Source organism: Urocampus carinirostris, chromosome 14, assembly GCF_059441175.1.
Source record: "Urocampus carinirostris isolate Australia breed hairy pipefish chromosome 14, RoL_Ucar_1.0, whole genome shotgun sequence".
Classification (NCBI taxonomy): Eukaryota; Metazoa; Chordata; class Actinopteri; order Syngnathiformes; family Syngnathidae; genus Urocampus; species Urocampus carinirostris.
The window spans coordinates 9,630,573-9,646,279 of NC_142362.1; the positions used below are offsets into that span (position 1 = coordinate 9,630,573).

Sequence of the window (15,707 nt, forward strand, 5' to 3'; positions counted from 1 at the left end):
GGATTAACAGGAATGAATTAGGATTGTAAAAATTAAGAAAGGGCGGCTGAGCGGGCTTCACCCCTGAATAGAAGTAGGATCGGGACTGAAAAAATCAGCCCGACCCGAACCGAGTCGCGGGTATATAAACCCAAACCCGACAAATTAACTTAATTTGATAAACCCGAAGCTTTCATTTTCCCCCAAAATAAACACGAAGATTTAAGCTCCGGTCGTGCGTACTTCAGCAGGGCAACTGTGCGTTTCGGCATTAGCTCAGGAGGTCAAGCGCTCGTCTTGGGATCAAGAGGTCACAGGTTTGATTCCCGGCTCCTCCGTGTTATATGTCGAAGTGTCCTTAGGCAAGACACTGAACCCTTAATGCCCCCGATAGCAGGTAGTTAGTTGCATGGCTGACGCAGCTATCGGTTAGGTAGTGTGTCAAAGGGAAAAGTGTGAAGCACATTGTAAAGCGCTTTGGGAGGTCTTCATTGACTTGAAAACCGCTATATAAATGCAGACCATTTACATCTGGTCTTTATGATGCTTTCTGTTCTCCAGTGTCTCCTTTCACAGACCTGGGTGCATTTAAGCTTAGACTTAATAACAGATAGGTGCATTGTTAGTCATTTAAGTTGATCATGGAATATTCAAAAGTCGTCATGGAACTTTTGAAGTTAATTGGCTAGGCTAAGAAAACAGGGGTCCAATATTTTTGAAACACCTAGTTTTTTTGTTGTTGTAAATATAATACAAAATAAGGAAATAATTGGTTTTTACTGCACGATTGTGTCTCACATGTTGTTGATACTTTTCAGTCTCTTAGACTTCCATTTTTCCCCTGTTTTTGTTCTTTTTTAGCGTTACAAAACAAACGTTTGCAGATTAAATAAACGACAGCTCCCTTGAAAAGACAATAAAAAGGACCTCCATTGCTTCTCTTTCCCGTTCAAACTTTATGACCTCCACCTTCTTTCAAGTGTGTTCAGTCAACACGTTTTTCTTTTTTTACTTCTTTCACTTTCATCAAAACTTATATTTACATTGAAGCTGCGACTCATATCAACTTTCCTTTTTCTCTTCTTTTTTTGAGAATCGTAAAAAAATGGAAAACAACATTCTCATCCTCTTCGTCATCCTCAGATTAAAGACCTTACCTCCCGGTACGACAATAAGGTTAATAATGATTTCAAAATAAAGTTTAGGTTTAAAGCCTGAAATGTGACACTATAACAAAAAGTTCTTTGGGGCCAATACTTATCTCTAGGCTCTGTATGCCGTCAGGAGACCATACAGTTCAGCACATCAACTTTTGAAAATCCATCACTCCATCCTTACCCAGTGTTCCCTCTAAGCTGCGCACTGCTCGCACATTTTCAGGGCACAAGAAAATCTAGCCAGCGCACAAAAACGAGGGCTTAAAATGACTAATTAAGAAGCGACTTAAGTCAAAGTTACAGTGCATGAAGGCAAAAATACACGGGTTCCCCTTACGTTGTGTCCTAAATGCGGTATTTGGAAGTCGAGTCGAAGTAGAACGGAGTTGAGTAAAGTTAGTAGAGTTTGTCGAGAACCGGCTTCTTCGGCTCGGCTCACTAAAAGGAACCGGCTCTTTCGGGTCCTAAACGGCTCTTCAGGTTGTTTTTGCTTCTTTATTCCCAACATGACCAAATATTATTTAAAATTATGCACAAAATGACTTAAAGGAAGGGGAATAGAACAAAAAAGAAAAAAATACCAAAATGAAAAAGTAGGGAAAAAACAGGGAAAAAGAAGAAAACATTTGTGTTGCATTCAAATAATTTCCAATTATATCAAGTGAATCTTGTTGTCAACTTTGTACTTCCACTAAAAAAATGTGATTAAGTACAGTTCTGTATCTTACAACCGACTAAATAAGCCCCCAAAAATGTTAATATTATGCGACAAACTATATCAGGAAATAAAAAGAAATGGATATCTTGTGAAAGAATTGTAAGAACAAACGACGTTTGCAGGCCGTACAACCTTTGCAAAAGTACATGAGTCAATTCATTCAAAAGAGAAAAATAATTTTGCATTGCCGGAAACTCAGCAAAATGTAACTTGATGTCAAGTTTTGGACATGTTTGATAATTATCTTGCCACACTTGGGATTATGGTTGCTCACTGTTGTTTCAAGCGTTGCTCACCGACTTTGTGTGAACGCTCAGACCCGTAAGGAAAATTACAGGGAATATTGTCCTTACCATATTTCATCATGCCAGCATTGTGATTAAACCAAAACAAAGTTGTTTTGAAGGACTGGGTAATGATTCCCTCTTTAGAAAATGACAAGCGACTATTAAAAGCGACATGTTTATGATGGACGTTGTCAGGGAAAGCGACAACGAGGCGCTGGCACGCCAGCAAACGCACATAGTGAGAACTGCACCGCCAGCAAGAGGGGCAACAGACGTTTTATTTTACTGTTATTTGCTGACATCAACGTTCCAGGGAACATGAGTTTACCTGATTGCTTTCCCGGCAAATTAACCGCCATTTTTTTCCCTGCCGTTTCATACTGGACCTAAAAACATTGTTTTCCTTATCGTAATCTCAATCTGGGATTATGATTTGTGCCATAATGACAACCTATCCTATTAAAATCATTTAAAACAGGGGGGTCAAACTCATTTTAACTCGGGGGGCCACACGTTGGAACAAACATTCTATCGGGGGCCGGACTAGTAGATTAAAGAGAAAGAAAAAGAGATAAAGAAATAAGAGAAAGAGGGAGGGAAAAGGAGAGAGGGCGGGACAACGAAAGAAAAAGAGAGAGAGGGAGAGAGCGTGAGAAACAAGAGATAAAAAGTCATGAGAGAGGGGGGAAAGAAAGGGAGAGGAAGAAAGAAAGAAAACCAAAGAGAAATAGAAAGACAGAAGGAGAGAAAAGAGAAAAGAAAGCGCGAAGGGTAGGAAGAGAGAAAGAGAAAAGACAGAAAAGGAAAAAAGGAAGTTAGAGCAAAAGAAGTTAAAAAGACAGAGAGAGAGAAAGAAACAAAGAGCAATAAAGGAAGAGAAAAAGAGAAACACAGAGAGTGAAAGAGACAGAGAGCAGTGTTCTTGTTTGCCCGCGTCCCTGCGTCCTAGACGCATCATTTTTGCTGGGGACACATAGTCTCAAATCAACGTGCGTCCCCGGGTCGCAACCTTTTTGCCGCAAAATTGTCATTATTACCCGATTACTTTTTTTGACAAAGATTTACTGCACTCCAAACTTTTCGTCAGGCATTTTCGTTTTGGTCTCGCGGTTCGAGTTTTCGTCTGCACGCTGATCTCACCCAACGAGATCTCGTTGTGGAGTGAAAGGAAATCCGTCTTTTTTTAGAGAACCGGCTTTTTTGGCTCAACTCATCAAAAAGAGCCAGCTCTCAAATGGCTCACTTGCTTTGATGATTAATATTACGAATTATGTTGTATAAAGAAGTTAAGGAAAAAAAGGAAGTATAAAAGGAGAAAATAAAAAAAAAGACAGGTTTGTGGTTATCCCTTTAATTGGTATATTACCAACAATAATTTGATGCAGAAATGAATTAATAATTTGATGATTAAAACTGAATTAATATATAGATTTATATTATATATTTGTCGCCATTTACGATTTCAACCTCGATAACGCTAAATTTTGGGGACCCATAGATCTCTGTTGGGACCCATAGATTTTTGAGCATGCAGGTCCCCGGGAAAAGAGAGAGAGAGAGAGAGAGAGAGAGAGAGAGAGAGAGAGAGAGAGAGAGAGAGAGAGAGAGAGAGAGAGAGAGAGAGAGAGAGAGAGAGAGAGAGAGAGAGAGAGAGAGAGAGAGAGAGAGAGAGAGAGAGAGAGAGAGAGAGAGAGAGAGAGAGAGAGAGAGAAAACGAAATACAAGTACAGTGTCTTTGTTCGAGGCACCTGGCTTTGGCAACATCAAGTTGACATATTTCAACCTGCAGCTTGTTTTTCTCTTGCGCTTCTCTGAGTGTTGTCTCGCGGGCCGGATTCAATCCCTTAGCGGGCCTGATCTGGCCCGCGGGCCGCCTGCTTGACACCTGTGATTTAAAACAATAGCGAGAATTCAGACAACGCTTCAAGTCACATATTTATCTTCCAGGCTCATTTTAACTCGTCAAATTCATGTTATTTTTATTTTGTTTGCAGGTTTACACCAGATATGGGAAATGTTACACCTTTAACGGGAACAAGACCACATCCAGGAAAACCAAGCAAGGCGGTATGGGAAATGGATTGGAGATTATGTTGGATATCCAGCAGGATGAATATCTACCAATATGGAGAGAAACAAGTAAGAAAACAAACATTTGACGTCTGTTTAAAAATGATTTTAGGTGGGAGATTTACTGCAATCGCTTTCTCTTGTCAGAATGTGTGAAGTGATGAGAAAAAGTAATCTATTATTGTCAGTATTTGAGGGAACGCATGCAGGTTAAGCGAGCGCATGCAGGTCATACATAATTCATCGCGCGTGGCAGTCTTAACGTCGATTCGTGGAAAGTTTGAATTCATTCAGCAAGAAATAATCGAAATACGGTTTCCAGTATGGTGGAGTTGCCACGGTCGATTACCAATATGTTAATTAAAATCAGAATTGGAAACAGCGAATCAAATCAAATGAAACACATTATGGCAACATTGCATGAAGTCTTAGAATTTGTGGGAAAGAATCACCCAGAAAAAGTGTTAACAGATCGGGCTATCGCTCATTACGATGACGTCTTACTCGCACATTTCCAACAAATTGTCAAAAGCCGGCACAACCAGACGTCATTGGATCAGTTTTTTAAGAAATGCCGGGCAAAAAAACACAGCGGACCAGTAAACACAGAGGCCCAGTTAAATGGCAAAAATAATTTTGTACTATTTATTTTATTACTTGTTTTTTACATTAAGTGCCTCTCATTTTATATTTATTGTGCGGTAATCTAATTTTAACAAAAATATATTGTATTTTATGATGCTTTTTTATGATTTATTTAAAAGAAAATATACTTTTGCGGGGCTTGGAACGGATTAGTGCATTTACATTCAAATTAGGTCTCTACTTACAAATGTTTCAGGTTACCAAGGTACTCCCACAACAAATTAAATTTATAAGTAGAGGTTCTACAGAGTTAAGTTTGTTATGTTGCCACTCCTGTCCCCAGTGTCTCTTTGTTTCCCCAACCTTCATAAAAATATTGCAATTTTAACAAAGCATTATTGTCTACAGCGCCAATATTCAAATTATGCAGCTGTCATTTTTAATGTCAGTTATTTCAATTGACTTTTTTCTGTATTTGCATTATTTTATAGTTTTTGCATTTATCTAATAAAATGCAAAGAAAAATAACTCTTTTCAGTTTGTTAGGTATAACATATGTTGTACTTTAAGGGGCAGTGTGTATTATTTAGTACCTCTAGTAGTAACAATTATTATTCATTTAAAAAAAGACAATATTGATTTAAATTACAAAAATATATGAACTATCATAAAGACACGCATGTGTTCAAATTCTAACATGTCGGGAAATTGGTATTTGTTTTACATGGTCCTCACATAAAGGATGCTGATTTAATGATTTGAGTATCCGAAAACTAAAAACCTTGCAAAACGCTTTGCAAAAAAAAAAAAAAAAAAAAAAAAAAAAAAGAAAATCCGTATTTTTTAGTCACTTTTTGTCTCCGTGGTAAGTATTCTTACAGGTGCACTTGCACAACATCTAGTGGGAGAGTAATACACACGGTCCCTTTAAAAAGGTGTAATATATTACTTTACATTAATGTTGTATGCCTCAATACCAACTTGATGGAAAGGTATATTATTACACAAATGAAAAATGCTATATATTTTGTAAATGTTTGCATGAATATATATTTATAAATGCTTTTGATATCAATGTGGTATCTTTTATTCCCATCCATCGCCGAGTAATCGTCTCTAGACTGTATCGGCAAACAAAAATGAATCAATCAAAAAAATGCTCCTGGACGCACCCAACTGCTACATTTTTTAACCCATTGCAACCTGCAACCTAAAAAGTTTGCAATCCCCTGGTCTAGAATCTCAAGCGTTCACTATAAAATCCCACTTATTTTTTATGTACTCCATCAGCTGTAGCTGACCTTTCTTTTGAGATTAGAAAAGCCGAAGGAAAAAACAAAAAGAACACGGCTTATCATTTGATGCTAAAACTGTTACTCGTGTGAAGTAAACTGAGGTCTAGTCTGCCTGAACAATTATCTGAGATCAAAAATTGCAACCTATGAGGCTTTCGATGGTGACAGTGGGCTCAACTTAATTCCAAACAAGTAGCGGTTTGGCAGATAGGGATTACATCTTCAAAAGATGTCCCGCCGATGAAGAGCTAGAAGCCTCAGTTAGAATTTGCTGCCAAACTTTATTATATTAACACGAACGAGGATGGTCTGGTCGATGATTGCCCTTCAAACATCAGTCAGAATAATTGTTGTAATGGCCAGAGTTTGTCGATTGTTTTAGGAATTTATTTTTCGATTTACATATGTAATTTTCAATCTTGCATGTGCATTTTTAGATCTTGAGCAAATCCTTGTAAAATTATAGATTGTACATTTTCAGTCGCAGCAAGCCCTTTTAAATATTACCTGAATTTTTTGCATGGCTTGTAAAAAATATCCATGATTTATGTGTAATACTTGCACCAAAACACATTTCATATATCCCTGTTTCATACCTGTCAACCTCCAGGGCTCCATGCCCTTACAAACTGTCGTATTTTCCCTTACAAAATAATCTTACATCATTTTTTTTTTTTCAAACGTGTTTATTTATGTAGTCTAACATGTTATATTATACATGTGTTTCGTTATATTATTTATATTGTAATTAAGATTTTGTTGTGAGATACTGAGTTGCTCGACATGAATGAGGTTTATTATAAAAAAGTTAAAAAATGAAGTAGCTTGGATGTTTACCGTAAAAGGAAAAAAAACATGCAACTATAATTAAGTAGAATAATACGTTTTCTTATTCAAATTATGAATTCATTTTCTGCATTAAATTATTGTTGGTAATATACTGATTAAAAGGATAACCACAAACCTGTCTTTTTTCATTTTCTCCTTTTATACTTCCTTTTTTTCTTAACTTCTTTATACAACATAATAATTCGAAATATAATGCATCAAAGCAAGTGACCCGTTTGAGAGCCGGCTCTCTTTAATGAGTTGAGCCGAAAAAGCCGGTTCTCTAAGGAGAGACGGACTTCCTTTCACTACACAACTACCACATGGATGCAATGGGAAATCCCCAGGCGGCAGACGCATGCGCACAGTAGCATCAAACGCTCTCTTCGTTTGCAACGAAAAAAACGATACCGAAATAGAGGCTACCGCGGCGAACTCGTTTGACTTGATTGGTTTGCCGTTTCTTGATAGTCGTGTATACCAGATGGAACCCATCATTGACAAATTTGCGTTTTTCCGTACAGATTTTCCTGTACGTTGTACACGTCTTAAAATGCATAATAAATGTACTTTGTACGGCAAAAACGTACAGGTTGACAGGTATGCTGTTTAGGTGTAAAATGCACCTCTTGGGAGATAGGGGTGTAGAGCAAATAAGCCCAGCACAAAATTGACTTCCAAATAAATCAGAACTTTGGAATGGATGGAACAACTGCGTCCCCTTTTGGACAGTTCCCGAACACACCAATTCACCATGTACCATAATGAAATCTGATAACAAGTTTTGAATGTAATTAAAACATCCAAGGCAATGTATGGATAAAATAATGTTTTCACCGTACGTAATTATGTCGATTGGAGGGGCATTCTCAAGTACGGAACATTAAGCAAATTTCTCACTTCGTTTGCTGGTTCTTGGGAATGAGCGTTTTTTTCTGAACAAGGGAATCTCCCTAAATCGAAAAGCATTACAGCGGGAAATGTTCTTTTTGTGCTAGTAACTTTCAGCGGTCGAAAACTCCCATAATGTCCCCCTCGCCCTTTTCCCCTATCATTAATTATCAGTGTTAATAAATTGTGTGTGTTATTTGCATCAGCCTGGTTCATTGATTCAATTTTCTTGGGATTTTATCTCATATCAGAACTCAAAAGAATTCAAGTAATAGTAATTTAATTTTTATCAGTGTGGGGAATTCTAGAACCCTTCAGAGAAAGATTTATGGTGGAGCACAAGCAATATCTATCCCCCAAATCATCGAGCATTATCGCGGCAAACTTTCTTTTCGTGCTAGTAACTTTCAGTGTTCGAAAAACTCCCACAAAACTCCCATAATCTTTGTTTACTGATTGCAGTAAAGAATACTTTGTTTCAATCGTAACGATTTTCAAAATGAAGGCTAAAAAGATCCCTACAGGGGGCAATGACGCTTCATAGGAAAATGCCACACAAACTAATGCTATCTGCTGTTAATCACGAGGGTAGGAAGAAATGGCGTGTCGGCGTCATTATTAAACAGACTTTTTAAGAAACATGGTAACATTTTTAAGCATTTACAAGCACTTCACCCAAACTTCAAACATTTTTCAATCTTTGAAAACACATTAAAATTCAAGCATTTTCAAGGATTTCTGCACTCGTACAAACCCCCATAAATATTTAAGAGACGCAAAAAAATCAATGATCTACGTCCTTTGCCTTTTTAAGACGAGACTTCTCTGGAGGCCGGAATCCGGGTTCAAATCCACAGCCAGGATGAGCCCCCTTACATTCACCAGCTGGGTTTTGGTGTCTCTCCCGGTTTCCAGACCTTCGTTTCGTGTCAAGAGCAGAGGGTAAGTCTTTATCCTCTTCATCTACAAAGCCAACCTGGAAATCATCACTACCTTACCGCTCGCATAAATCAATGTGTGCTCAGCTGACATACCTGCCCCAGCCGTGGGGGAACTGCCGCTCTAGCAGCAAGGAGAAGTTCCCCGGGTACGACAAGTACAGCATCAGCGCTTGTCGCCTGCTTTGCGAGACCAACGAGGTCGTGCAGGCGTGCAACTGCAGGATGGTACACATGCCAGGTATGCTCAGATTTTACTGACAGATACAGAAAGAATACAGCTTTAACGCAAGTGTTAAAGCATTAAAGCTGCTTTAACTTTTAAAGAAAGGGAAATAACATTTTTACTGTCAGACATTAACTTTTTGCTTTCTAGCTGTGCAATCAAAGCTCAAGCTGTGTTGGGTGGTGCTAAAAAGTATAAGGAAGATTATAAACAATGGAGACTCCTAACGACCAAACCATACCTTTTTCTGTACCCGGAGTCGTATACCTCTAGGTCAGGGATGTCAAACCCAGTTTTTCTGACTTTTCTGTTCCAGGCCGGATAATTAAAAGAATGTCGTACGTTTATTACCCAGCCCACATTAATAACCTACCCTACATATTATAATCACGGATTACAAGGGATTTTTTTTTAAACACAACACATTTATTCACAAACAATGGTAAATGTTCTGCATTTATATAATGTTTTTCAAGTCACTGAAGACCTCCCAAGGCCACTTAACAATGAGCTTAACGCTTACCCATTTACCAGGGATGTGATTGAGGTGAGGAGAAAAAAGTCGGAAACCTAGCCAGGGGTTTGGGGGCCACAGCCCCCCCAGGGGGCCCAGGGCGGAGCCCGGTGGGGTGGCGAAGCCCCCCCGAAGCTCCTGGGCTTTAAGCAATTTACTTGTCCAAAACCATGCTTGAATTAAGGTCAGTGATAAGGTCTTTTCTTCTGAATTGTTGGATGGCAGACTTCTTCCATTCTCGACGAGGTCTTAGTGGCTAATAATGCTAACAAGCTAGTACGTTTAGCGAGACGTAATATATCCGAAGGCCAACATTGGCTAGCAGCATTAAGGGCAAAGAACTGAAATCTCATTGGATTAGAGAGAGATGGACACATTCGAGCCCAAATCAAATTTTCAGTTTACTGAATTCCGTGTCACCCCGACATTCAAGTGATTTGAAAATAAAAGTTCGCTTTAAGAATCAATAAGTGAAGTATACATACTATCTTAATCTTAAAATACGTAAACTATGGAAAAAGTGAAAGTGAAAAAGTCGGAATTCCGACTATAGTCGGAAAATCACATCCCTGATTTACACACACTTACACACCAAAAGCGGCGACAATCAGGCAAGGCGCATCTGCTTATCGGGGATATTAAAGCCAACCATCCATTTTCTCCCGCTCTTCTGGGGTCGGGTTGCGGGGGCAGCAGCCTCAGCAGGAAAGCCCAGACCTCCCTATCCACTTCATCCAACTCATCCGATGGGATCCAGAGGCATTCCCGGGCCAGCCGTAGTGTATCTCGGCTTTCCCCCGGGATCTCCTGCCAATGGGACATGCCCAGAACACCTTCCAAGAGAGGCGTCCAGGACTCACCCTTATCAGATGCCCGAGCCACCTCAACATGCTCTTCTCAATGTGTTAGTTTGGAAAAGGTATTTTATCTGTAAATATCACATTGAGCTTCATGTCTGCTCGGTTAAGAGAGGAAACATGGCCTATGTATTTGGCAAATCAAACCGAGGTGCACACATTTGACCCAGCAGACGCACTTGCTGGAGTCACTGTTCAAATACAAGGAGAAAACCTGCTCCTTGATACAATTCAACAATCTCCTTCCACACCACCCGTGCCACTTGAGCTTTAGTCTACTTTCAAGATCCCCATTTTTCTGGAACATACCTCTCAGCTGTGATTGACAGTAGCGTCCCACAAAATGAAAAATACAGCTGGGCTGGGCTCCAGTCACTTTTTGACCCTGAAAAGGAAAAGCAGAATGAAACACGGAGGCATGGATAACATTGAGTGACAGCCAGGGGGATTCTGAATTGAATTAGCAGTGCCCTCTTACGATTGGAATTTTCACAGGCAACTGTTTTAATAATCAGTCGATCTGCATTGACATGATATGATGAGGCATACGCAAAATAATCCATCTGCATCTTGGCCTTCTTGAACCTTCGGAGGACGGATGTAATTTGCAAGTCCGACCTTGAGTTCCTTCACTTTTTGGACGTGGTGGCAGCTCTCAGTCAGGTGTCAGTCCCGATTAACATCTCTGTGAATTTGCCAACCTGTCACTGGTACAACGCGCCAACAATTTGCAGCGCTTATTATGGTTATGGCTTGAAAGAGCAAAGCAGGTTTTATTGGCCACTATGGTCATGGTTAAGGCTGAAACTAAGGACTGTTTTAATACTCACTGACTATTGAGATGATTAGTCCAATAATCGCACAATTATTGATTTTTTTCTTACATTCAGCTTGAATTTGATTTAATTATGTGGCAAATGATAACACAAGAAAAACGGGTAATGTGAAAAATGTTTTTTTTACATACTGTGGGTTCGTACAAAAATTATATTAAAATAACCTATATTCAACCAATTGGGGGCTGTGCTCGGTCCATTGAGACATGAACACATTGTGAATGTTATTTGAATCTTACCGAGGCGAGTCAGACTCCATTTTGTGTAACTTTTTATTTAAAATGTTCATGTATCTTTGCAATCGTCGTTTTATTCTGCATTACTACGCTAAATGCTCCCAAACTTTAGAAATGTTCGTATGCGTTCTTAACCTACTAGATGTCTACACCACCAGGGACAGAAACACTATTGGGCATGAGCAACTCTCAGCAAAGATTATATTCATGAAGAGTTGCCTCACTTTTAGAAAAACGTGTCTGGTGACAATAGTTGACAATTAATTCCAAAAATAATTCCCTTATGGTTATTTTCCACTGTGCCAATCTGCTTTTATCTTACTTCTAGCAGAGCTTTTCGGAGCAGAAGACATCATGTTTGAGGAATGGGGGCTGGGGGAGGATGCTGGACAGTGATGTCATGCTGTTCCCTACAGGTTTTTTCTTTTTTTGAAGCATCAGAAGGCCTGCTTCGAGAAAAGTCCAAACACAAATCCAAACCCTAAAGATCATGAAAAATGTGTTTATTCGAGTATGTCTAAGAAATGCGCGGTCTTGCCTAAATGAGGGTGCAACAAAGTCTATTTGCGTAATAACGTGACTCCTGCTTCACACCCGAAGACTCACAAACGCCATCGATAGGAGTAATTTGTTTGTCTCCAAGTAAAGAAACGATTAATTTCGATTGCTCCAAAAATCTGACCCCTGAACCCATTTGGACAGCATGTAAACGTCAGAGTTGTCCACTGTAATAGTGTGTGACTGGATTAATAAGTCAAAGACTTGATATGGAATACAAAACACCGTCGTATTAGAAAACGGCTGTATCGAACAAACTCTGATCACGGTTGAAATGTTTTCATTTTCCGTAATTGCCCAGACTCCAGGGGATACAAGTGAGTGCTAAACGAGGTGTCTAGACTCGCACAGCATGCGAGTCAGCAACGTAACTGCAAAGAGTCGGCCGCTAAATGTAAACTGTGCCTTTCGATCCAAGCACCTGCTGGCTGCATTTATTCTTGAGAAAGCAATACAAGAGGCACCAAATTAGTGCTGGGGAAAAAAGACCCTCAGATTAAACATTGCCGGGTTTCTTGCAAATCATACACAGGTCTGGATCAGGGTTGGGGGAAAAATAGTGACTTTTTTACACTTTGGGGTAAAAGACCAAAAACCATTTTGTGAGAATGTCAAAACTATTTGCAATGTTGCAGAGTATACAAAATCGCGACATTTCCATTAGTAATTTACTTTTGTGCAGGTTGCATTTGGGTTATTGAAAAGCACTGTTGTGGAATGTGGATAATAACTAATGATAAGTATGTAGTAGTGTAAGGATAAGCGGTTCAGCTAATGAGAGATGAGATAAGTATGTAGGCATCAGGTGAAGGTCGTGGGATGACGTTGTTGCAAGAGGTCACAAGCTGATATGCTGGGGGTGGACGACCTTCACCAGATATCTTAACCTTATTTGAGAACACTATAAAAGCAAATGTTGAACGTCTGGAACTTTGAACGTGTCCCGAATGCAACAAGCAGTGTTCCCTTTTTGCCCCATCTCCTCTCTGCGTATATTTTGGGGTGACACCAAAAGTACTTGCGAAAACCATTAGATTTAGTTCTTCAAGGAATTGTCCATCAAGTAGCGCTCTTCAGTGCCCGGATGGGCCTCTAGATTAGCTGTTAGCTTGGAGAAACAAAATGTATCGCAGCATGCACAAGAAAGGATTAGAATTGCAGTATAATATTTACTGAATTGTTTGCTCTTGTTGTCCAAGTTTTCATATCCCACCCAAGTTTCACACGGGTAGGTGATTGGTTGCTTCAAACACGACTGGTGAGGAATGTCATGATTATTGATGTGACTCAGCTGTGCCCACTCCTTTGGCGCCAACTGCCGCGGATTCTGATTGGCTACCGATCAGTATTTGTTCCGAGTCCTGTCTATGCCCTTTTGTCAGTCCGCCTGCGAACCTCAGTAAACACTAGGCAAGCCTCTTTTGACCCTGACTCACGTTTTTTTGATCCTGACCACGTCTCCTCTCCCGTACCGGCTTACGACCTCTTTTTGTCCCGGACTATGTCTTCTCTCCTATTCCGGCTTACGACTGGCTTCCGACCCCGACCACGTTTTGCTCTCCTGTCACGGCTACCGACTGGCTTTTCCGTCCCTGACACCGCCATCGCTCGCCAAGGAAAAGATCCACTTCCGCGTTCGGAGCACAATCCGAGTATCAGAGCAACTTGCTTCCTGCGTCCAGCGAACACTGGATCATGGGCGCAACCTTTTCTCTTTCTTCCAATAAAACTTGTGAGAAATGAAACGCAAGTGGGTCCTGTCTCCATTCTGGTCCTGACAAGGAAGGCATGAAACAAACAGCTTCAGGAGGCACTCCGTTCGCTTGTGTTCACTAAAAGGGTGGGTTTTGAATGGATCGCTAGAGACTGACACAACCCAAGCGGACAAAGACTAATAGTACCACTTTATAATATTCCTCAGGGCCATAACTATTACATTATGCTATGACAGCTGCACCATTAGAAGTGCTGCTCCATTGTTTTTTAACAGTGGCAAATCAATTTGGGAATGAAATCACAAATGGCTGCTTCCTGGCACGTCCTTATACGGGGGAGAATGCAAACTGGACCCCACTTTATGAGGAATGAGTCCTTGTAGCAAGATAAAGCACACCAAAAAAATTTAATTAATTGATCATGAACAAGGATTACTTGGAAGTACTGAGAGTGTTTGCTTCCTACAGTGATGTATTGCATAAGGAGTTCTACTAATAGTCGATTTTACATTTAATAAATGTAAATGGTCTGAATTTATATAGCGCTTTTCAAGTCAATGGAGACCTCCCAAAGCGCTTTACAATGTGCTTCACACTTTTCCCTTTTACATACACTAACTAAACAATAGCAGCGTCAGCCATGCAAGGCAACTACCTGCTCAATGGTGAGCATTCGGTATCTTGCCCAAGGACACGTCGACATATAACACGAAAGAGCCAGGAATCGAACCTCTTGATCCCAAGACGAGCGCTTTACCTCCTGAGCCGATTTGCCCATCTGTCCCACTTACTGGTTCGCTGATTAAAGGTCTTTTTGGGGTCCCTGGACCTTCAGTTATAATTACTGTCAACATATTACTCCCCAAGGGTGTTGTACCTCTTATCTTTTAAATTTGATTTTCCTCCATGTTCCTGTCTGGAGCCTTCGCCCTGAAAAGAAGACCCGCAGGTACGAGAGCGTTCTCCATTTGGGCCCTGCTGTTGAACCTGGTCATCGTATTTATTTTTTATTTAATATTTTTATTAAATATTATATTTTAAATATTGTTATTTATACCAGCTCGTCAGCCTTGGGGGTATGGCGCCCGCCCCGAGACTGGGAGGTTGTGGTTCAAGCCTTGGCCGAGTCATACCTAAGACTTAAACATTGGTACCCGTTTGCCTCCCTGCTTGGCGTTCAGCATTAAGGGTTGGAATTGGGGTTTTGGTCACCTAATGACTGAGCGAGGGGGCTGGGAATCCCCTTAATATTGTACTATAATAATTTCATATTTTATATTCAATTTGCCCCGCGACCCTCCTGAGGATAAGCGGTGCAGCTAATGAGATGAGATGAGATACAGTATTTAATTTGTTTGTTAATATGACATCCATTGCAACCTGGTCATCACGTGCGATCCCTTCTCAAGGTCTCTTCATTTTCTTCATGTTGAGGCTTTTGAGGTTTTCCTTGCCCTCATGTAGGTTTTAGATCAGGGGATGGTGTCATAATATGTACATGATTCAAATTGAATCGTTTCTCCGGCGCCGTCACGAATGGCAGCCACTCCAGCAGCTCCCGTGTTATTTTCGATTGTTCTCAGCTTAGGGATGCTGCTGGAAAAGTGAATTTCCCTTCGGGGATGAATAAAGTATCTATCTATCTATCTATCTATCTATCTATCTATCTAATAGTCTGTAGTTTGCAATAGTCAGTGCAGCCCTTTGAGACTCCTTGTGATTAAGGGCTATACAAATAAACATGACTTGACATTTTGTCCCACTAGTAAAACGAGTTGACCCACTTTTTGGCCTAACCGAGATTTTGTCTGATTTGTTAACTTTATGGGTTTTTATAAACACGATTTTACAGTTTGATGTATTTTCTCAAGTGCATTTTCACTATTTTTTTTTGTATTTTAAATGTCAATGATTATTAACTTTGCATTTGATGACTGACTTCCCGTTTTACAGTGGAGGTTATATTTTAGAGCAAGGGTAGAACTGAGATCCACAAGAACCAAATTCCTCCTCTGTA

General features: G+C 40.0%; 1 protein-coding gene and 1 long non-coding RNA gene across 4 annotated transcripts in view; one reads left to right on the top strand and one right to left on the bottom strand.

Moving 5' to 3' along the window:
• The window catches only part of asic4a (acid sensing ion channel subunit family member 4a), a 413,457-nt gene that overhangs the window by 375,996 nt on the left and 21,754 nt on the right, over positions 1–15,707 (top strand). The window contains exons 5-7 of the mRNA XM_088352525.1: positions 4,136–4,280; positions 8,625–8,752; positions 8,836–8,989. Coding sequence (XP_088208651.1) covers positions 4,136–4,280; positions 8,625–8,752; positions 8,836–8,989 — 427 coding nt within the window. The remainder of the gene's footprint in view (positions 1–4,135; positions 4,281–8,624; positions 8,753–8,835; positions 8,990–15,707) is intronic.
• The window catches only part of LOC148352592 (uncharacterized), a 44,862-nt gene continuing 37,571 nt past the window's right edge, over positions 8,417–15,707 (bottom strand). The window contains exons 3-5 of one of the 3 annotated variants that reach the window (XR_015852662.1): positions 10,655–10,730; positions 8,845–8,966; positions 8,417–8,786 (exon numbers count right to left, since the gene is read on the bottom strand). This is a non-coding gene — a long non-coding RNA (uncharacterized LOC148352592). Of the gene's footprint in view, positions 8,787–8,844; positions 9,006–10,654; positions 10,731–15,707 lie in introns of all 3 variants that reach the window. The other 2 variants (XR_015852661.1, XR_015852660.1) reach the window with 2 other exon arrangements.